This window comes from Homarus americanus, unplaced genomic scaffold (genome assembly GCF_018991925.1).
Source record: "Homarus americanus isolate GMGI-L3 unplaced genomic scaffold, GMGI_Hamer_2.0 scaffold14393, whole genome shotgun sequence".
Lineage (NCBI taxonomy): Eukaryota > Metazoa > Arthropoda > Malacostraca > Decapoda > Nephropidae > Homarus > Homarus americanus.
The window spans coordinates 224,326-249,198 of record NW_024730271.1 but is presented as its reverse complement, the minus strand read 5'-3'; the positions used below and the strand labels follow the sequence as shown (position 1 = coordinate 249,198).

General features: G+C 36.2%; 1 protein-coding gene across 1 annotated transcript in view; it reads right to left on the bottom strand.

Annotated features, from left to right (window-relative positions):
• LOC121866941 (peptidyl-glycine alpha-amidating monooxygenase B-like) overlaps window positions 1-24,873 on the bottom strand; it is a 91,966-nt gene that overhangs the window by 12,705 nt on the left and 54,388 nt on the right. Inside the window, 7 exon segments of the mRNA XM_042366693.1 lie at window positions 8,703-8,799; window positions 14,296-14,411; window positions 15,068-15,271; window positions 18,419-18,591; window positions 20,426-20,557; window positions 21,358-21,592; window positions 24,582-24,677. Coding sequence (XP_042222627.1) covers window positions 8,703-8,799; window positions 14,296-14,411; window positions 15,068-15,271; window positions 18,419-18,591; window positions 20,426-20,557; window positions 21,358-21,592; window positions 24,582-24,677 — 1,053 coding nt within the window.

Genomic DNA, 24,873 nt, shown 5'->3' with positions numbered 1-24,873 from the left:
ACCTGGGGTGGTTAGGTTCGATTAGCATATTGGTAGTTAATCTTAAGGTGAAATAAGATGGGGGTGTCTAATCTGCAGGTAATCCCATTATTTACACGATTCATTAACATATCAACAAACTGATGTGGCTTTCCAGTGATTTCCTCCATCAAATCATAACTTACATGGGAATAGCTCAATATTTGTAACACAGTGCAGTATTGTCTCAAAACACTTTGACACCGAGGCTATGATATGCCTTTAAAATTAAAATCAAATACAGAATTTCAGCTGACTGTGAAAAGAAGTGCCTGACACAACTTGACAGATACCACTCTCATTATGGAGCAAAAATTATTAACAGCATTGCTTTAACAACATCTGGTGAAAATCCTATGTATACAGTATCTCCGTAGTCATTACAAAGTAACCATAGAAGTAATCTGGTAATACATCTCACAGGAGGGAACTAACAGCCATAAAATGTGCTAAATTATAATGAAGGTCACATACCTATCACTGAGGTTAGATTTATTCCCCAACTCACGTTGCAGATGCTTCTCACAGACCAAAGTAGAAAATAACAGGCTATTTCAATTTAGATAGTCTAAAATCAAACCCCAGAAATTTAGCAAAAATGTATGTTTACAACATTCAAGAGATTTATACAAAATATTACAATCATCAACATAAAACGACAACTGCCAACAAAGTAAAATAGCTGAGGTTCCTGTATTATCAAATCTTAAAAAAGCATAAATGAGAAGATGTTGAAGATACGATCAAGCAGACCCGGCTTTTGTGTGGTGGTAGGTGGAGCAGCCTCATCTGGGACAAAATACACAATACAACCATCACATCATCAGGCTTACAGTACTGGTTCATATGTAGTAAAAATAATTGTTCATTCTTTTTCAGTTGTGGTAAATAAATATCTTTTAAACAATCTCAAAACCAATAGCTATATGATTCAAAAGGAAGATGAAAGCCTTTGTAAAAGCTACAATCTTTTATTAAACCAACCACCAAGAGTTGCTAATCACAGGGAGGTAATAGAGTATTATTTTTTATCTAACATACACCCAAAGGAAACTATTCTGAAGTACAGGTTGCCCTTATCTATAATGGGCGCTGTGTCCCTAGGTAAGGCTGGTACTAGTAGAGGCATCCCCCGCATTATGGAATCTCTGATTACGGAATTTTGAAATTACATATGACCAAAATTTCAGGATACAGAAAATTTGGGTAAATTAAAAAATAATAATAATAATTGCAATTCTTACCAAAATTGTAAAAATAAATTCCTGTGGATTCTCTGTGGTGGCCACAAGGCGACTGTGGTCCCACAACAACAACGGTTTCAGTCTGTTTGAATCTCCAGCAAATGTTCGGGAGGGATTTTCCGGACTGTATTACAGGTTTGTACTGTGCATTCTTATTCAAGAGGAGTGGAAAGAAGCCATCAAGTGCAAGTGCTAGCAGTGGTGGTAAGAGACCACGAAAGGGAACAAGGGAACCTTGGAAACAAAATTATGTGTGCTTAGGAGGTTTTACCAGGAGAGAAACTGAGTTACATTGCCAAGACTTTAGGTCTTGCTACCTCCACTATTGGTACAATCCGTGATAACAAAGACAAAATTGGGGCTTATGCTAAGGTTGCTACTCTATTGTCAGCCCGTAAACTGTATTTTCATCGTAGTGATGTTACAGTATTATAAAAATGGAATGCTTACTCAGTGTGTGTTGAGGACCAAACCTAGCGAAATGTGCCCATTAACACCATGGTAATTCAGGAAAAGGCTAAGAGTCTGCAAGCAGATTTAATGCAGGAACAAGGTGCTCGTTCTGATGAAAAACCCTTTAATGCCAGCAAACGGTGGTTTGAGTGTTTTAAATGGTCAAATCTACACAACATTAAGATGGCAGGTGAAGTAGCCAGTGCTGATACTGAGGCTGCTAGTAATTATCCAGCTGAACTAAAGACAATCATTGAGACCGACGGATACACACCACAGGTGTACAATGTTGATGAAACAGGCCTGTTTTAGAAGCGTATGTCTGCCAAGACATTTATTTCAACTGAGGAGAAAACAGCTCCTGGGTTTAAGGCTTCCAAAGATTGTGTAATGCTTCTGTTGGGAGTACTGCAGCAGGAGATTTCAAACTAAAGCCCATGCCTGTGTACTACTCAGAAAATCCAAGGGCTTTCAAGGGTTATGCCAAATCTAGGTTACCAGTGATATGGCATTCCAATAGGAAAGCATGGATGACTGGCAGCCTGTTCCAAGATTGGTTTACAAACTGTTAAATTGGTTTACAAACTGTTAAATTGGTTTACAAACTGTTTCTGTCCTGCAGTAGAAAGGTACAGTAACCCAAAAAATATTGCCAACAAAGCCTTGTTACTTCTAGATAATGCTCCCAGCCACTCTGTTAACCTTAATGACCTTTCCACTAATATCAGGGTTGAATACCTGCCAAAGAACACAACTTCCTTGCTACAACCTATGGATCAAGGTGTGATTGTCAGCTTTAAGGCAGGACTTTTAGACAGCTTGTATAACTATGAATGGTGTGTGGAAGAACATCTGATTTCCAAGGTTCTCCTCAGGTTCAGATCTTCGATCAGGTGCAGCAGGAAATTGTAACCCTGGCAAATGGTGCCGGGATTAAGGAAGTGGATCAGGATGGTGTAGACGAGCTGTTAGAGTCACATAGAGAGGAACAGTCCAATGAGGAACAGGAGGATACCTGTACAGAAGTTCCAGCTCCATCCCATGAATTGAAAACAAAGGTTTTGTCCAAAATGTTTAGTCATCTGGAAGATGTGATGCAAACAGCTGAGACACACGATCCAGAGAGTGAACACAGCCTCAAATTTGCAAGAGAATTAGAGAATGCCATGAAGGAGTGTAAGGAGCTGTACACTGAAAAAATGTGGTCAAGGACAGACCACATTGGACAAGTCCTTTGCCTTAAAACCACAGCCAGCAGCTAAAGATGATGATGATGGTCTACAGGAAGAGATAGGAGTCAGCAGTGACTCACTGCCTGCCTCCCTCCCAGGAACTCTAATTGCACCACCTCATTTCACCTAATTCAGAGCTTAAATTCGTTTCTGATAAGTAAAAATTGAGTGTTTTGTTCATTTATTATCATGTTACATCATGAATGGCTCATTGTATGTGGTTAAAACATACATTTATATGCTTGTGTCACGTTTTTGGCCTAAATTTTTTTTTGTAGGAGCGCATCTCAACTGTTATAACAGAAGTATAGGGAAAAAATGGTTTCACAATACAGAATTTTGTGTTGCAGAAAGATTTTCAGGAACAGACTCTTCCATAGCCTGGGGGATGCCTAAGGCAAAACTGGTAGAAGCAAAGACAAGTTTCCATAAAAATAAAAGATGGGTTACATTTCCAGCCACAGCCCAAGTCTCCCTTTTGATGATTCTGAACTGTATTAAGTTTTCAAGAGTACACTAATAGGAATATAACAACTAAATATATAATGTATATATGTAGTGGACTTGAAGTGAACAAATATAATAATTCTTACACATCTTTTTGTGAAAATTCTGTTTTTGTTTTACAAGACTCTAATGCATATATTAGTGATATAAACTTTGATTTATGAAAACATATCCATAATAACAAAATTCATCAAGGTGTAAAGTCTGCTTAAAGCTGTTACATGCTTTGTGTACACTGGTAACATGTGCAGAAGCTTGTTCACACTGCTTAAACTAGTACTGTACTGTAATGGGTGACATATAGTTGTTCTGACCACTTATTTGTCCCTTTCCTTACAAGTCAACATGTCTGGAAAAAGGTCCCTCAGTGGTAATGACGGTGGAAGCGCCTAATGAGAATAGATCCAGTTTTTACGAAGTTGTTTTATACAAAGGCTACCTGTACTTAACATTATTCCCTAAATGATTTCAAACTCTAATGGCTGCTACCCATTATGTTCCTCTATCATGCAACACCTCTATCTAAATTTTAACCCATTCTTTACATCATGCAATGTAATATATTTATGTAGAATACAAGATCAAGCTTTTATTAAAGAAGGAAGATTTTTTATAAAATAATTTATCTACTGTATGTCAATTAAAATACATAATCATTACTTTACAAAAGAGAAACTTTTTCCTCCTCACAGGAATAGATCTGGTTAAGACCTACAGAATGTCTCATATATACCCACTGCTCATGACTGGATGAAGTGCCCATAAATTTTTTTTTTTATTTCTGCTACAAAATGATGTCACAACTTAACAACTTATGCAGTTGCCAGATTGATGGATGAAGATTTCTTAATTATAAAACATACCAACAATTGGAAATAGCATTAAATTTTCTTATTTCAATTACTATTTGTACAGTATTTATGTTGAATATGTGCATCTGAATTCTGAGAATGAAAAAAAAAAAAGTACCCAGTACATGCAGTAATATTAAGAGGGACTGCAATTTTTAACATGACTCGCCATTAAACCATTGCCTTGACCTATGGTAAGCCTTAAAGTGAGCCATTACCACAAAAATACTAAAAATGACAAACATAATAGAACTGAAAATGTAAATATAGACCACACACACCCCCCAGAAACAATGCCAACAGACTGCTTTCTGCCATACAACCTTAACATCCTCTCTTATTTACAATATTCTGACTTCACTACAGCCTTAACATTCAATGCACTAAAAATTGTTTTGACAAAAGATAAGAGATTATAAATATGCAAAAGTTTAGTCAAACTCTTGAGTACAGCTGATAAGCTGAAATACAGTACTACTAAACACTGCACAAAGAGCATGTACAATATATTATTTGACTTTATACATGAGAGAGAGAAAAAAGAGAATGCAAGAGCTAAACTATGTGGTTATTGTTCTCAACAGCACTGTGGTGTATCGTACAATACTCCAAGCTTTTAAAATGTACAAAAGCAAGAGCATGGCAGAAAAAATTAGTTATTACTAGAAATACCCTTAATAAGAAAGAAAATGGATATGTAATATAGGCTGTGGACACTGTGAGAACTGATGAAACGAGTGAATGACTGTTTAGGTTTAGTTAGATGTGATATTTAAAGGAAACATTGACAAAGCATGAGGGAAAAGGTGGCACAAACATGTAGAGTGAATGGAGGTCAAGTGAATGAGCTTGTGTTTGTGAATGAACTGAGTATTTGTGAAGTAGCTGTGGGAAATGAAACAAAATTTATTATGGAATTACCTAAAGAAGAGGTGAACAGGGAAAGAGGAACCTGAAAAAGTGTGTCATAATGATAATAGTACCCTGTATAGTGAATACTGTAGTTTGATGCAAGTCCTCCTCTTCTATAACAGGTGTAGCACAGACAAACAGATAAAACCAGAGTTAATAACCTGTTATAATGGTAAGTCTAAAGAGTCAGCAACAGTTAATGAGAGTTACTTGTTATGGAAAATTTCCCATCATCTTGTTCACTATTCCCATAAAGTATAGGTGAATAATTTCATAAATACATATATAAACCCTGATATTCTTTACCCTGGATCACTTATGTTTATGTCACAAAGAAATCCTCACAGATTCACCAGTGTAGATACAAGTAAAGGCACCTGCAGTGTCTCTGTCCTTCAGTTTAAAGCACAAAGTAGCCCATATATGAAAACATTAAAAAAGTAAAGAATCACATATTAAAGCCCAATAAATTGTATAAGTTTCCATCTACCCTTTGAGTTACAAGGGATGAAATGGCACACCACAAATGCAGTGTACAGTAGTGTATTTTCATGTTTCAAATTACTGTACTAAGCAGCAAAATTTCCACAGGATAATAATAACTACAGTAGTGAAGATAATAAGCAAAGCTTTCTACCTAGAACACACTGGTATAAGCAAGAAACCTCTTCTAAGCACCTTAGTTCTTACTACTATACAATGTGTCACACTGTATACTGAATGAACAGATTTATTACTTATACAAAATCTATTGTCTTATGTCTTTTGAGTTTTTGTCAAGAAACAAAAGTTGCATTGTACTGTATATGCATGTGACAGTTACCATCTCAACACAGACAAAGGAATAATCTTGGATTACACTTCATATAATTTCTAATTAGAACTTATGATCCAAGATCATTCATTTTAGTACAGTCCTCCAGACATGGTCAAGGTATATTTGTCTAACTTCTTGGAAGAAAAAGACCGAGAAGCACAAAAATATATATATTTTTTTCAACTCTTTCATAAGTAACCAATACATAGTTATTTACAATATCTTTTACCTCAACAAAGGACAGTCAATATGTACATATTAGTATTCATTATCCCTTGTTCCTGGTATGTTTCTTAAATGCACAGTACTGTACTTGTAAATGGATTTGGATGAAACACTATAAATCTGCATCAGGCCTACAGTACAGTAATCACATCCTTGCAAAAAGTCCCTCACCACTCATAGCTCAGTTTCACATGTTGTCCAGACCCAAGATTAAATGCTTATCAACTTATTACAAGGATTGCAAATTTATTAGCCATTACAGGTACACTGATTTGTGAAATAAACTGATGCAAATAAGAAATACTGTACTGCATTCACTGACTCATGCAAGATAATGCTCCCTCCCCAGGCGCTTATGATCGCTGTATGATGATGCTTTTATTTAATTTTATACTGTACACTACATGATATGTCAACATTTCAAAAAGATTACTGTACATACATACTTTTTTTAATTCTGAAAAACTGTCTATACAGTATACACATACTGTACTGGGTAGTCATTCAAAGAAGGACAAAACCAACTAACTTTGAACTCTTAAAATACAAAGATGAAGAAGCACAGAAAAAGCTCTAGATTAACGAACACAATACAGGTAAAGGGAAAATTCAGAGCTAATACCCGAGTACCTTTATCAAGACACTACAAGTCAACCATGATGCCAGCAAAGGAGATATAATGATATAGGAATCACTACCAGAGTTACTTAGCTTTTACTAATCATGTTTGAACTTTTCTGACCCTGTTGTAATACTTTACATGCAATTTCTCACCCAAAATTTTCATGTTTAATAGAGTAACACTAGTAGTAAAAAGTCACACAAAAATTAGAATTTTGGTGCTTTCTTATCTGTGATAATGCAACTGAATTAAAATTAAATACTGATAGGAGTTCTTGTCTTGCAATGGCACTATTCATGAAGAACCTCATAACATTCAATATCCACTACATCACTACAGACAAGCAGGTGATAATTTTCCAGCAAAAAATAAAAAATAAAAATAAAATAAAAAATAAATAAAATATAAATAAACTGATTAGAAAAATTATAATGGTTTTGGGTGTGTGGTTTTTTTGTTTTGTTTTTTGGATCATTATAAACAAATTTTTTGCAATACATTTTGATATGTTTAATCTGGTAAGTATATCTTTGTCCATATATGAATTCAAATATTCTGGTCTTACAAGAATCAGCAATTCAATTATATTTTTTTGTTGGTTTTTTAAATTTAGTTTATACACATTCTTGGGTGGTGGGGGCACACGACCATCTTTACCGTGAATTTTAACTGAAGATATTTGTTTAGCTCATAAAATCATACATTCCGGTCAGAATATAATTTACATTGCTGAATTTTATAATTTGGATCATTTTGAATATAAACAACATATTTTGCATTAAACATACAATTTTAGATAAAATGTTTAATCTGAGTAAGTATGTTATTTTTGTCCAAAATATATGACATTTATACAAAATATTCCTGGTCTTACAAGGAATCAGAATGTCAATTATATTATCCTAACTTTAATCTGAGGTATTATTTATTACTAAATGTTAAAAACTCTTGAATGGAGGATTGGTGGGGGTGGGGGAGGTTGGGACTGACCACGCGTTGGAAGGGAGGCAAGGTGGGTACTTGATTGACAGATAGTGTGAAGAATATATATTTTTTTTATTAACTGTAGATATTTGTTTTAGCTCATAAAATTCATACAAATTATCCGCCAGAATATAATTTACATTGCTGGAATTCTTATAATTTGGTGATCATTTTGAATATAAAACATATTTTTGATTAAACATACAATTTTAGATAAAATGTTTAATCTGAGTAAGTATGTATCTTTTGTGAAAAATATATGACATTTATATCAAAATATTCCTGGTCTTAAGGAATCCCAATGTCAATTATATTTCTAACTTTAGTTTGAGGTTATCCCATCTCCTTGGGAGTTGGTGGGGGGGGGAGGAGGACGCTGACCATCTGTTGCTCTTGTCTGTAGTGGAGAGGAGGAGTTGGTCCATTATTTGAATGGACATTAATTGGCGACTGTATTTCTTTAAGTATTAATTGTGTGCATGTCATCATAAATTAAGATGTTATTTTACTACAACATAGTATTTGTCGCAAAAGTGAGTTTGGGGGTGGGTGGTTATTATAATCCTATGTTCTGTTATTCATTACGTTAACGACTTGGGTTCAATTGGTTCATTGAGTTAATTATATTTTAATTACTGTATACAGTAATGTACTGTATATGACAAATGGAAAAGATAACAATATGCCATGGTAAAAAAGACATGAATTTGCATATACTGTACTGTATTTAAATAAACACATATTAATATGTTTAAATGCATCAATAACTACAGAAGGCTTGTGACTTCATAGGACTGAAAACACATTTCCATTTAAAAGAAAATCATTTGAACTTACCTAATTCAAATTTCCACAACTTATTTGGTCCAATTTCCGCAACATAGACATCAAATCCGTCAACAGAGGCAACAACATCATGGGGTTGACTCAATCCCTGAAAATAATAATTTCAAAACTTCACTGCAAACAATTCTATATTACCGTAATTGACTACTGAACAACATTTCAATATGACTAAGTGAGTGGTAAACTACATAGGAATGGTAACATTAAAGTGAATGATGATCTGTCAATTTATGTATTTACTTATCATTATTATTATTCTACCATTTGTGTGTTAGAAGCATCAAAAGGTACACAGCATTAAAAGAAAGGACAGAATTTTAGTAAGGACATGTGTACAAAATTACAGGAAAGTGATAGCCCACCAAGCTGAAATATCTGCACAAATATTTATTTATATCCAATACTGTACTTGTGTACACAGCATACAAAGTTAATCTTTTGCATCCTAATTCAACCACAACACTTATGACAATTAACTGTACTTACTCAGTTAGTGGATTCATTTTTTCACCACAGCCTGTGTACTACTGGATCTACAGTATATACTGTACCACACATAATAGAAAATATCAACAGTGCCAATAACTTTATCACTTGAATTACAGCACCTACCCAAAATTAAAAAATAAATAAACGAGATTACTTTAGATTTATGTAAACTTTGTGTGCTGTCACAATTCATTTCCAACAGTCTGTTGGCTAATATCTTTAAATTTGAACTTGCTAACCACCAATCATCTTTTTATCTTGTCACTTCTGCATAAACGAAATACAGTGATATCCCTGTTAGCCGGAACAATTGGTGCAGAGCACTTCCAGGGATGAGAGATTTCCTGCTAACCAGACGACTTTCTCAAACCCGGAAATATTCCTTGTCCCTGGAATATTTTCCAGTTACTGTGAAAAGTTTCTGAGTATCTAAACTAGATATCTTGCACACACAGACACTAACCCACTACCCCAGAATGTTTCTGGGTGCTGGGGATGTTTTCCTTGAGTCTAAACTGCCGGAGTCCATAAATGCAGTTCTAATTAAATTTAGAAACTCCATTTCTTTACTATAATAATTCAGAATAGTTTATCTTAAAGTTTGGTCATATAAATATATTTTAAAATAAAAAATCTATACGATATGGGCGTGAATAAAACTGTGTTACAGCAAAGACTGGCATTTTCCACTCCCATGGAGATGTGGGGAATTAGTGGTCTCATATTACTGACCTTCTGATGGAATGTCAGGTCACCCTTTCTTGGCCTGGGGATTAGTGGGTCTCATGACCTGAAGATGTCTTGAATAAGCACAAAACCTAAAGTATTTTTAGAGAGATTGTGATAAGTATAAGTATAAATGGAGTGAGAAAGCAGAAAGGCGTGGGTAATTAGAGAGATGGAGTGGATATGAGTGTTGCCAAGCACTCCTCAACAGCTGATATTTAACTCAGTCACACACGCAAATTTGTCACACAATAAGACCCTCACTCCTTTTGTCTGCTGTCTTAACTCCCTTGTTTAAAAAAAAAAAAAAAAAAAAAGAGAGAGAGTGTGTGTGTGTTGGTGTGATGTTGGCTGAAGAGTGTGGGAGTCGAACCCCCTTCCTCACTCAAGTGTGGCTAATTGTGATAGGGAGATGAATTTGATACCATTATGATCCCTAATAAATTCTCTACGAAATGTTTCCAATGAGATATCCTTAAACAAAATATTTCTTTGTGATATAGTGATGGGAAGTCCATTACTTTTTTATTTTTATTATTATTTTTGATAAAATAACCCTGAAGACTTAAACTAAAAGTTTGGTTAAATAAATATATATTAAAAAAAGCTCTATATGATACAGTACGGGCATTTACAGAAATGTTTCTTTAATCTTCACCTCTGATCGGTTCGTTACTCACTTGGATGATCGTCACGTCTCTGTTACACACTTCACTCAATTGACTGTAATACATAACTAATCATGTCTTAACATTTGCGATGAAGGTTGGGTGGGAGATTAATGGGTCACATTACTAACCTGACCTGATGCAATGTCAGGTCACCCATTGTTGGGTGGGGGATTAGTGGGTCTTATGACCTGAATATGTCTTGAATGACATTATTTTTTACCTATGAGGTATATACATACTACTGTACTATACTGTATTGTATATGAAGGGTACATGTATTAGTAAGCACAGATTATTACAGTAACGTATCTGTGCTAATTAATGAAAACAAATAAACAATATTGTATCATGAAGAGTCAGTACAGTAAACAAACTGTGAGACGACCCTTGTGGGAGGGGGCGGAACGGTCGCTTTTAACCCCCCACGGAGGATAGATTAACGCTTATAAAATGTCACTGACTTGACTTGCTGGAATTCTTGTAAGGTAGCGATTAATTTGAGTATAAACATCACTAATTTTGCACCACAAACACACACACACATACATACACACCAGCGGCAAATCCTGACTTAAGATCTTGAGCATGCTCTCTATTTTTTAGAGTAGGGGGGGGGGGGTGTTGCTGTACCTAGGTGGTTTAACATTAAATACTATTTTGATATAATATGATAATAAAAGCTTATTTGAGCCAGTCAACCAATGCGTGCTTTCATACAGCGTAATATTAAAATGCCTAACATATTTTTTGTTTTTATCTGTATGCTTCTTTGCAAGTCCTGGAATTCGCGGACATGGTCTACGTGTAATGGGCTCCTGTCTCATCAACAGAACATATTATATAAATGGGTCAATACATCTGATATTATATTCAGATTCACCCCTTGTAACTTTCCACTGTCTATGAGTAAGACATGAGTTGTACACGTGAGAGGGCAACTCTCCCAATAGGGTAGAGGCCCATCGTCAGCATATCTGTAAGCCCGCACAGCGAGGCCCTTACTCGAGTAGTCGCTCACAGCAAGTTATATCGTAAGGATGTAACCTAATGTTTATAATACATAAACGCCGTCCCTTTCTCATTCACTCATATACAATGGATCTTACGGTCGATCTACACTCAGGAATTATAGCTACAATCCTTTTATAATAAAACAAGGAACTACAGTTTGGGTTTCGTTACTTAAACCCAAATAATAAATATATGTGAACGGCGTGGTTAATTGTACAATCCAGCCGATTTATACGTTTTCCTACGATTTCAATTTTCTCTGAAATGTTTCTTCTCGAAAACGGCTTTTCCAGCAGTTCCTTAACTAAACAAGTGTCCTCTTCTACCACAGTTTCCATCACAAGTAGAATATTTATAACACTATAAGTCTATAACACTCGGGTAGCAGAAGCACCACAACACACGAGCGGAAGAATGTTTACAACACGCACGACCCACACGGACTCTTGGGTGGAGCGACACTGATGCTCCACGGCCTGGCGCATCATATCTGCCATTTCACCGTGGTATGACTGTGTCGTCAGCAAGCTGCACGCGCAGGCTTTCATCGAGGTGAAACAGCACCTACCAATGCGCTTGGGAGAGGAGCTAGCCCCGGCCTCGCTCCCTTACACAGTGCTGTTACTAAGCGCTAGGCTGCATTTTAGAGTATAAATGTAAATTTACTATTTAAGATGAATAAGCAAACAAAAAGCTCTGAGCAGTGAGCATGCGCCGCATGCCTAAAGGATTCGCCACTGATACACACACATACTCCACACAGACACACGAGTTACTGCACCATGTGAACACCATTCCACCCAGTGTCTCCATGACCCTGTGAGGTCCTTCAGATCAACACCCGAGGACGAGTTACTGAACCACGAGGCCTATGTGACCTCACACAGTATGGCAAGAAACCAGCCCAGACCATCAACTGTAAACTAAAATAATTTGTTTGTTCAGTTCATGTCCTTCTCCTTTCAGAAATGAAAGCTTTTGTTAAACGACCCACTTACCCCGTGTCTTTGTAAGTAATAAGTCATTCTTGTCTATTGTATATTTTCAGCCTTCGGGCTGCAGAACTTTTTCAATAAACCGTTAATTATTATTATTTTTTATTAACACACACACACACACACACTTGTACAGTGATCCCTCGGTTAACGAACGCCTCAGCTAACAAAATTTCGGTTAACGAATTACCTTCCATAAGATTCTTCACTTCGGTTAACGAATTCCTTACGAATTTTTCCCAACATGTTTTCGCCTGCTCACCAGCTGTAGTATTAGTCCGCCAATACAGTAATCGGTTTTAGGGCTTAAATTTGTTACCATTTGAGTAAATATCAAGAAGGTTGTACTATTCAATAATTTTCCAAGTCTTATATTAAAGTTTTTAGTCATTTTAACAATTATTTAACATAATTGAAGTACAGGGAAGTAGTTTTTAGCGCGCCAAACAGCCACTCAACACACCCAAAATGGCGTCAGTGTGTGTCCCTGCTCAGAGGAGGAAGCTTCTTGCTTGAGACTCTCTTGAACAAACTATTTTTACATTTTTATAGTACAATTATTGGTCATTCTGAAGTTTATTTTACATATTGACAATATATAATGCAGTGCAGTGTTGATTTAAAGAAAATAATATTGAATTACACCAAGTGAACTAACATTTTATGGGTGAAATGGCAGCATGGGGTGACTTCTCTTCCACCCCAATGCCTTCTCTTCTCCCTTCTCCTCCACCCCCATTCTAATTCCCATCATCATCATCATCAACCAGGAGCCTTCTACATGCACACCTGAAAGTAAGTGTACTTTACTGCATTTATTTTTAGTTTGGGTATGTAATTTTCAGTGAGCTGGAACCAATTACCCAAAATCCCATTGAAACAATGGTTTCGGTTAACGAAATTTTTGGTTAACGAACGACCTTCTGGAACGAATTGTGTTTGTTAACCGAGGGACCACTGTATATTATTTGTAAATCGAGAGATCCATTCCCCATTTACGTAACTGTATATTTTCAACCTTCCGGCTGCCATGCTCTTTCAATAAACCGTTAATTATTATTATTTACATGCACGCACACAACCGGGAATTAAGACAACAAGCATCCAGCGAGGGTCTTGTTGTGTGACTGCATGGAGGCGAATTAAAAGATCAGCTGTTGAGGAGCTTATCGCTCGGCAACACTGGTGCATGTTACCACTCCTTTCCACTCCATCTCTCTAATCACCCCACACCTTTTTAGAATGTTATGTAATGTAATGTTGAAGGGATACAACTTTGCTCATTTATACTTATACTTACCACGATTTCCCTAAAAATACTTTAGGTTTTGCGTTTATTCAAGACATCTTCGGGTCATGATACCCACTAATCTCCCACCCAAGAAAGGGTGACCTGACATTCAATCAGGTCGGTAATATGAAACCACTAATCCCCCACCCACATTGAGTCAGGTCAGCCTCTCAAAAAAATTTAACTTTCATCTTTATTCAAGACATTTTCAGAAAATTTTCTCGATTTTCAACCTCAGAAAATTTGTTCCTAAAGCCGGAAATTTTTGGAAAATTCCGGCCTTGGGGATGATTTTCCGAGCAAATTTCAATTCCGGCCATCGGAGATTTCCGGGTTTGAGGATTCCGGTTAACGGAGATATTACTGTATTTAAGCCCTCTAAAATTTTAAATTTGTCTTACCTGGTTGTTTGGGCTAAATGCACCTTGAAGCTCTCTGGATGTGAAGGACACTTCAAAAACTGATAGTTTCTGCAGACCAAACATTTGTGGCCCATTAACTGTAAATAACTTCCCACCTGGAAAACAATGTTATCTTAATCATTAATTATCCCCAAAATGGCATTAAAAAATATCCTACTCTGATTTGCTGATGTAACAACAGTATAGGAACACCTCATCAAATAAAAGTCACAATAACTACTACATAACCCACAGGTTACTGAAGAGAAGCTTTTGCTATTATTCCAAGGCTCCCTCCTTCAATTCCTAACAAAACCCCTGACATATATAAGTACGTACAATGAAGTGTATTGGTTGACAGTATCAAATAATTCCTCAAGGGATGTCCGTGTTACAACCTTAGCGAGCTTGTCTCTCATCACTGCAGTGTGACTTTTGCTGAATCAAGAAATACATAAGTTTCAAAGAAATGGGCTACAGTAGGGAGCCTTATACAAAACAAGTGCAGAAAGCAACAGGGTATGACTAAGATATGTAAAAATATTCAACACAAAGCGAGATAATTCATCACATAGCTCATCTTAACACTTATATGACCTAAATTCTCCACTATACACACCCCACAATCATTCTTTGAGCATTAAATAAAATTTTTGAATTTTTTTTTCTCTTATGAATACTGTACAGTATAGTACTGTATATTTTTACCCCGAGTTTGAACTGTACATCAATGTCTATTAGCTAAGTACTGTACATAGGTAATGATAATTACCAAAAGCTGGGGTATAGCTGAGAGAAAACACACGACCTCCCCAAGCATCGTACTGGAACTGCCTCGTAAATTTCCCCTGCTCAATAGTAAAACATTGTACCCTTCCATTTTCTCGGTCAGCAACACACAATTCCCCCTTGTCCTCAGCAAGAGCCAATGCATGGGGAATGTTGAATGTCCCTGGATCAGGATTGCCTAAATAACCTGTAAAAAAAATAAAAAAATAAAAATAGTGTTTAAACAATTCTTACTTGGAATAGATTTGTAGTAAATATTACAGTTTAGATAAAGAAGATTATATTAAAAGCTGGAATATTGATTTTCTTGAATTTGTATACTATACTGTAATGAATTTGGGTTGTACTGGTACAGTATATTTAACAAACCTCTTTTGAAAGACTAATTGGTTAATTATTACATCATAGAATAGCTTCTAAGTACAATATATGATTGGCTACTGCTCTCAGTGGGTGGAGGAGATGTAGGTCCGCCAATATTTCCTCGACATATTGTATTTTTTTATTTATTTATTTTTTTTTTTACGGGAATTAGCCAACCCGGGCACAGGTCAAACGACCCACAACGGAGCCTGGGGGGCGAAAAAAAAGAACGGAAAGAAATTGAAAATATAGAAAAAAAGTTATACTGTATTAATCTACACCACGAAGATGCCGGAAAACCAGCTTTTTAAAGTGAGACAGATTGTAAGAGCATGGAAACACAGAAGAAGGCAAAGCATTCCACAGTTTGGCTGTGTGAAGAAAGAAGGAGGTACTATAACGGGTTATTCTCGTGTGACCGATATCCACAGAGAAATGGTGGGCACCGCGGGCAAGACGTGTGTTACGAACCCACGGCCTTACCGGCGGTACACAGGATGCCAAATCCCCTGAACATTGCCCGTTAAAGTACCTGTAAAAGAGAGAGAGTGAAGCAACATTGCGGCGAAGAGAAAGGGGAGAGAGATTGTCGACTAAAGGAGGAGAGTTAATAAGACGAAATGCCTTTGATTCCACCCTATCTAATAGTTGGACAGAAGAAGAGCCACCCCAGATATGAGAGCAGTACTCCAAGTTAGGACGAATGAATCCCTTATATACTTGGAGCAACTGCTCAGGAGTGAAGTAGCTGCGGCATCTGTACAGCATTCCCAACTTTCAGGAGGCAGCTTTAGTTATACTAAGGATGTGTGATTTCCAGGACATATTGGAGGAAATGGTGAGGCCTAACATATTTATTTCAGAATTTGGGGGGATGATAGCGTCCTGAAATGTAATTGGTGGGAGATCGTCTACTTTACAAAGTGTAATTGGTAAATATTGAGTTTTGTTACTACTGAACTTAACCAAGTTTGTATCTCCCCATTCAGAGATGCTGCACAGATCCGCGTTGATAGAAGTAATGATATCAGTTCTAGAAACAGATCTAGTTTGAGAGTTAGGAGGAAGGGGAAAATGTGAGGAAGAGTGAAGAGTAGAATCATCGGCGTAAGAATGGATAGAATTAGTTGTAGTGTGAAGTAAATCATTGATAAAAAGAAGAAAGAGAGTTGGTGAAAGAACAGAACCCTGTGGGACGCCACTATTGGTAGAGAAAGAGCGAGAAATCGATCCCTCGACAACAACTGCCATGGATCGATTCTCAAGGAAGCTAGAGATGAGAGAACAAAGTGGGGGAGAGAAACCAAAAGAGGGAAGTTTAGATAGCAAAGACTTGTGCCATACCCTGTCAACAGAGAAGGAAACATACAAACCCTAGGATAATCATAAGAGACATTTGTAAAGTGATGTTGGATCTGATAATAGAAGGAATCACTTGCTTACCACAGTGATAAATATGGGATGCAGGTTTTTTAATATTAATTACATTTTGCTGTATTGTACTGCACTTTATTTTAACTGCGGAAATATTTGTGATAATCTTCAGCTTATACTTTAGAGTACAGTATATGTCAACCTGAAATATGAGTTAATTTTTTTCAGCCTTCGTCACATGAAAATGGATGAGACATATTATCTTTTCACAAATTTATTCACTTACCGGGGTATATATTTTTCTATAAGTGATTTCATTTTAAAGAATAAATATTAACAAATCAGAATATATTTCGTTTTCTATTTTTGTTATCGCTTGCCGGCCACATGTTATGTGAAGAAACTGTTTACAACTCAGAATAGCTTATTAAGCGAGATGGAGCTGGTAGCAGCTGTGTGACTGCCTGAAGGGCAGACTATCGCCTTCTACTGTAGGGGCAACATCTTGATTCTCGTCAGCCAACATCTTCCTGCAGGACATTATATTTGTTCTCGTTGGTCTAACCCTAGACCCGAAAACGTGAGTGTGATTGTGAACTGTTAAATCCTCTAAGAACTCTAAATAACTTTAATAAGTGTATTTATGTACTGTATATTGATCATATTATTCAAACTGTGTCCTGATGTATCAGCAGTTGTAACATGTGAGTTATATTTAACAGGTTATGTACTGTATATTGATCGTATTATTCAAACTGTGTCCTGATATCAGCAGTTGTATATGTGAGTTATATTTAACAGGTTATGTACTGTATATTGATCGTATTATTCAAACTGTGTCCTGATGTATCAGCAGTTGTAACATGTGAGTTATATTTAACAGGTTATGTACTGTATATTGATCATATTATTCAAACTGTGTCCTGATGTATCAGCAGTTGTAACATGTGAGTTATATTTAACAGGTTATGTACTGTATATTGATCGTATTATTCAAACTGTGTGTCCTGATGTACCAGCAGTTGTTATATGTGAATTGTATTTGACAGGTATTGACCGAATTATACTCATAACGTCAACGACAAGGGTCTTATTGTCCTGCACAAGCCAAAATCGCTCCTATGAGCGATTACAATTTTATTACTGTACTTGTAATAACCTCAAATGATAAAAGTCAAAAGTATGTCATCAGTGCACCATCTGCCTTGTTTTACTTTCTTTTCTATTATTGCTAATTAATTTTCATTGTAATCAAAGGGTTTAAATGCTCTCCATTTATTCTTGTTTGTAAGGCTACAAGGCTAGGCTGCACACTTAGCTTATTTTGTCACCTCTACATTAGAAGATGAACCTGGCAGATGGCATACATACTATATATACCTGATGACACTACCAGAGCAAAAAGCCAGTGATCAATAGTATATATAATACTTTACATCTATAGTAAATGCAAAAACAAATTTCCTAAAATAGACAATCACTAAATACACACAGAAAACACTGAGGAAAAAACAAAGTGCACTTTCAAAAGGAAGAATACTGTACACATTCTCTTAATCATTTAGTGACTAAGACATTCTCAGAACATAATACTTACTTCCAATACTACCAACACTTCGTTCTCCAAATTGAAAGAGAAATTTTCCATCAGCAGAGTATTTAATGACTCGAGCATTGCAGTAGCCATCAGAAACAAAAAATTCTCCATTGTTCAAGACAGCAATTCCAGTTGGCTTGCAAAAATGAGTCCTATCTCTTCCTGGTTCAAATCTGAAAAAAAATAATAGAACAAAGTTACATACAAAAGTAACAATGCTTTTATATACAGTAAAAGTCCAAAAATTTGGATGCCAGAAATCAGGACCACCCGAGAATCCGGACTTTTCGAAAACTAAATTTATTTATTTTTTTTTTTTTAAATTTAGTGGGCTTTTGTGTGTATGTGCGCATGTGTGAGCGCCACAGCTGCACAACGACAACAAGTGACCACGCAGTCACCACTTTAAAACGAGCAATCAAACTGTGACAACATATGTAATTTTGAGTCCTACTCTTTCCATTTACAGAGTACTGTACAAGCCCATAATAATGGCTCCTAAAGTTGATAAACTTCGTTGTGTGAAGAGAAAGAACACGTTGAAATTGAGTGAAAACTTGAAATAATGAAGAAACTAGAAAGTGGTGTGAGCAATACTGATCTAATGGAAACATACGACATTGGAAAGTCTACAATTTATGATATAAAAAAGGCAAAGAATAAAATTCTAGAATTCACGGCTTCTTCTTTAAAACTGCTCGTTTTGATAAATGAAACATGTTATATTTGCTAATGAATAAACTATTAAAATGTACCTGTTCATCTCTTCTTTATTCCTCCTTAAATTTGAATTTTAAAAGTACTGCCTGAGAATCCGGAAAATCCGAAAATCCGGACTGACCCAATCCCCAAGCAGTCCGGATTTTTGGACTTCTGCTGTATTTTCATATTTCAGCATAAATCCATGCTATTGCACCGTAAAATGCAGTCTGTGACGACGCAAAACGCCGTAGTATCGGAACACCGGGACGTTAAAAAATTTTTGGTCTCTAAAGTTTAGTGACGTAGTACCGAAACAACGTTAAGCGGGACGACGTTAAGCGCGGACTTACTGGACATAAACATACAAACAAACAAACAAACAAAGGTGAAGCTACAGGTATGGGACCATTTACCCAGCACACTTGAGAACTGGGCTTTGGAGCGCGAGACCTAAATGTAAAAAATTTACAATAAATCCTCTATAATTGGCTGTGAAGACTGTTCAGAGCACTAGTCACCCCTAAAAGTAGCTTTAACTGTACACTGTAACATTAAAACTTACTGTAAAATAGAGGTACATAAACAGCAATAACAAAATCATATAAATAGTACAGTAATAATGAAAGCATTAAAACAGCGAATATGATACATGTTAGTATACAAACTACTATGTCGTAGTCGCCCCTAATAATCGCCTCAGCAATGATGTTCCGCCATGGACCCTCCGACTCTCCACACACTCACCACACAGCTTACGGATGTAAACCCACAGATACGTAAAACTTTATACCTTAGGATAATTACTTCTTTTTACACTTTCTGTATGTAGAATTTTATGCGCATGTAATCGAGAAAAAAAAAACATGAAGAAAATTACTTGTATCTACCCAAAATTACGACTTGAAAAATACTTTATACTTTATGATAATTATTTCCTTTATTTAATTTCTTCATTTTCTGTATGTAAGATTGAGTGTGTATGTAAATGAGAAAAGAAATTGAAGAAATTACATATACAGGTACCTCTATTTACCCCAAATTACTACAGTAGTTGAAAAATAACCATAACATACAGCTCACAGGTGGGAAATGGTTGAAATATCCCCGCTCGGCCTGGGATTTACTTTTGGCGCTCATTTTAAATAATTTGTTCCAGAACACAACCAGGTTTTGGAACATTCTGGATATCGGATGTCCGATAAATGGTCCCTTCTATATTTATCATAGCTAAAATCTTTCAACACCTGCTTAACCCAAACAGTATATTCTATCAACATATTGATATCTGTAATACTTATACTGTACCTGGTGCCAAGTGTTAGTAGAGGTTGTCCTTCGCCATACCCTGCAGGGAACTTCAAAACTTGATGAAGACCAACATCAGTTACCCAGATGTTGTCATCCTTATCCAATGTTAGACCGTGAGGCATGAAGAAACTATGGAGAGATGTACAATTATTATGTTTATCTTGAACTATCAACAACATGTTGCACAGAAGGTTAAATATTAACTTGCCTTTTATATCTGTAAAGCATGTCTTCTATATGTACTTTTGCTATCAATCTTAAGAATCTAAATTGTCAGTGTACAGTACTGTATCTTCACCACCTCAGAAAGCTATACTTTGCTAACCTCTCCTTTGTCTAATTATGTATTTTCTCCTACCAATTATTATCTCTGTATATACTATACTATACTACACCATATGCATCTTTACAAATCACTCTCCACTGCTTGTATCTCCTCCATAATCCTGTCACTGTAACTGCATCCCATACATAAAAAGGGTAAAACTATATTTTTTGTTAGGACTGGCCACACATGCTAATTTTCACTCTTTTCCCTCCACATCATCCATAACAAGATACTACTGTAACTCTTGGACACATCAACTTCTTGTATAGAACACCTTAAAGAACTTTTAACTTCAGAGAACTCACCAAGATTTCTTTGTCCAACTATGTCAACCTCCTCTTATGAATTACTAGTTTTAGTGATCACTTTTAATTTTCTATAATTTTCCATATTCCCTCAATTTATCCTGAGCTGCCAACAAGTCATCCATTTACTCTACATTTACAGTATTGTAATAAAATTTCCTACCTTCAACTCCTTTCTGTCCTCAAATAATATTTCAAATTTACAAAATGAGACAAATAACTCTCTTTCGAATAACAATCAACCTAGTATCTTGAATAGGTGAAACTTCAGGAAATTAATGAGTAGACAAACTTACTAATTTTCTCCCCATTTGTGTAAGATATGACCAGTGTCCTTATCCAAATGTAAAAGAGCTGGCTCAGCAATGGTTTTCTTCTTATTCTTCAAAGTGTTGCCTACAAAAGTTGAGCCGTCCCACGTCTGGTTTCCTCGATGGAAAACAACCACATCACCATGAGAGTCCAAGGCAACTGCAACTACTTGTCCATATTTCACTTCTTTTTGGCCCCAATTGTTCACTAAACGATATGCTGGAATGAGAAAAGGGAAATGAAATACTGTACTGGAAAATACATATTCACTGTATAATACAGCAATCAGTCATTGGTGGACCTCTAAGCATCTATAAGAATTATTACAGTACATTCATTGTAAGACAATGATATACTACACGTTTGATGACTTTTATATTTCTATTAAAATTATTTCACAGTAAATTTTGGAATAACATAAAGACTATGTTAAGTAAAAAATTACTAAGATGAGGTACTCACAATTTAAGAATAACGAGTTACGCAGGAGACAGACTTTAACTCCTAGATTTTTTAAAATTGTACTGTGTACATAAAAAAGTAGAAAAAATAAATAAAAGCTACAGATACTGTACTATACAGTGATGAATAATCAGGGTTGCAAAGCAAATTTTTTTTTTAAAAATTACAACCCAATAATTTAATCATGTTGCCAAAATGGCAAGGTAATTTGTTTTGGTCAGAAAACACCTTTTCTCTTAGAAATTGGAAATTAACATGTTTACATATTTTTCATCCACAAAAACACTCAAAATCACCATAAAAATGTTTGGAAGCAAGTGTTTACTGAGATAATGAGACATACGTATAAGCAAGAGATGCAGGTGAAGGGATACAACCAGAGAATAATAACCTTTAATCTCTTCACTGTACAGTACTGACATGGTTCTGGTGCTCACACATCTGAAACATTAAACCATCAAAGTTTTTCTCTGACTTACATGATACAATTCTTCACTCTCTCACCACTGAAATGCTATACAGTAGAAGAATGTTTTACTTGCAACACACAGATTCTGTTCATCTTAACCCTCTTGTGCATGCAATAAGTTTTCAAATTTCCATGACCAGAAATTCAAGGATACAGAATGCCTCCCATTAGTTCCATGGTAAATTTTTTGGGGTTACACAAGAGTTTCTATTATTATAGAAGGTAACTAGTATGCCGTTACAACACTATTTGTGAAGGATTATGCATAAGGTAGCCGAGCGCATCCCCTTGTGAGACACCATCTGTGATTCAGTACAGGGTACAGTACATATTAACCCTATGAAGGTCATTTTTGGTTAACAGAAAATTTGGGTCACAGATAGGGTCCAGGAATGGAACCTTTCTGTAAACTGGGGAGTGTCTTATATCTAAACAAAAATTTTTGCATGATTTATACATCACTGTTTTGTTATTGTTTTAACTTTAACTTGAGCAGAAAAAAATAAATAAGATGAGAATAAGACTACAGTACAGTATATATTTTCAATCGGAATGAAGAAAAATATTAGTGTTCCCAGCATCATATCTTGGATATTTTCTCACACCTACCAAGGCATTGCTGCAGTATCATAGTTACAGACGGTGGTTTTGAAATTTTGAGAAGACTAATTCTGGGGAGGGTGGGAGGGAAGAGAAGAGAAGAGACATATGTGACCTACCAACATGGCTGATGGGAGAAAACTGATGGACCGTGGTACTCCACCCACGCTTTGGTACTTTCTGGAAGCTTCCCTAGTAAGATCATGTAGACATCTATAGCGCACAAAAATTTGACCCAAGTTTCTTGAAAACTCTTTTGGATTTTTTTTTAAAGTATCATGATTCAATTTGTATCACCAATGCATATACTGTAGTGCTACCCAATGATCTGAAGCGATTCACATCTTGATGTACAAGAGGGTAATTACCAAAACTATTATTCATCATTTTGCCCTAAACTCCCTGCATTATTTTTCTTCATAGCCTCTGGCAAATATTTTAAGTTTAACAAATCCTTCTCTACCAAGTCACCAGTTCGCTAATGGCAACTGAACACATTAACTGGCAGCTAAAATTCGAGAACGACAAATAAATTGGAGTGACACAAAATACAAATCTGAAATAAGATAATACAGTACAGTTGTACCCCGATTTACGCGGTCAATTGAACCCACAGGGTACCGCGTTAAGTGAAATCCGCGTAAATGGAACAACAGAACATATGGGATTAATTCCAATAGAGACTGGCCCGACCCCCAAACTCCACTTTTTGACGACACACAACTATGTTGTAGTAAAAATTTTATCTTAACTTTATGATGGTATGAACAAACAAGTAATATAGAAGAGGTTAGGTTAGGAAAAATAAAGGTTAAGTTAGGAAAAATAAAGGTTAGGTTAGGAAAACTAAAAGTTAGGTGTAACACTTACATTAGTAGAAGACACACACTGCGCAACCTTACAGCGCGGCTTGCCCAGGCGGAGGGAGGCGGGAGGGAGGGAGGAGGAGGGAGAGGCAAGGCAGGCGGGAGCAGCGGGTGGCGGGTGGGGCGAATCTAAAAATAGCGTCTCGAGCCGGACACTGCGCATATAGGGGTAGATGAACCGCTTTAAGTGAAAGTTCGGTTCTGGCGAGGCACCGCGTATATGAGAAATAGCGTTAAGTGAAACCGCGTAAAGCGGGGTACAACTGTAATCAGTAATGATTATTGTTTGTTATGTAATTACTCCCATAATCAAACACTGCAGACTGATGATTTGAGGGATAACTGGAGAATGACAGACACAAGGATAACCTCAGTGTAAAGAATATGGAAATGAAGATGAAGATGTGACGAGGAAATTGGTCACCTTTGTGGGTAAGATTTTCCTCACAAGTGTTGAAAGACAAGATAAACATGAAGTAGCTACAAGTAAGTCACCATCCCCAAACACACAAGGTTGATCAAGGAAATGCACCAAACCTGAACCTTCATCTCCCCCCCCCCCCCCCCCATCCAGTGAGACAAGAACAGAGGTGAGGGAAAACTGATAGTTAAGTAAATGTTCAGAGATAATCACTAATCAAAGGCCAAGTGATCATCAGGGTAAGGAGGAATGGAGACAACACAAGATTACAGACAGATTACTGTACTCATAATTACACAGACAGGCACAGCAATTATAATAGAACAGCTCCCTAATTACTACAGATAAGGTTGGGGGAAGGGAATAAAAATACAAAATCTTTCTTCTCACCAGATGATTTCAGCTGTTTTGACTTCCTTGGTGTCTGATCTATCACAGGTTCTTGTGTATCTTCAGGTAACTGAAGACTTGGGATGATCCTGTTGCCTACGAAGGAAATAAATATATTATGTAAAAAAAAATTACTTGAGTACAAAGAGGCAAATATACATGATGATTAGAATACAATATAGTACAGTGGTTTTGAATTACAAATTCATAAGCATCAAACTGGTGTGTGACAATGTTAGAAGGGGAGTATCTAGTTATACTCTAAGGAGGATGTCCTATACCACTCCAAACA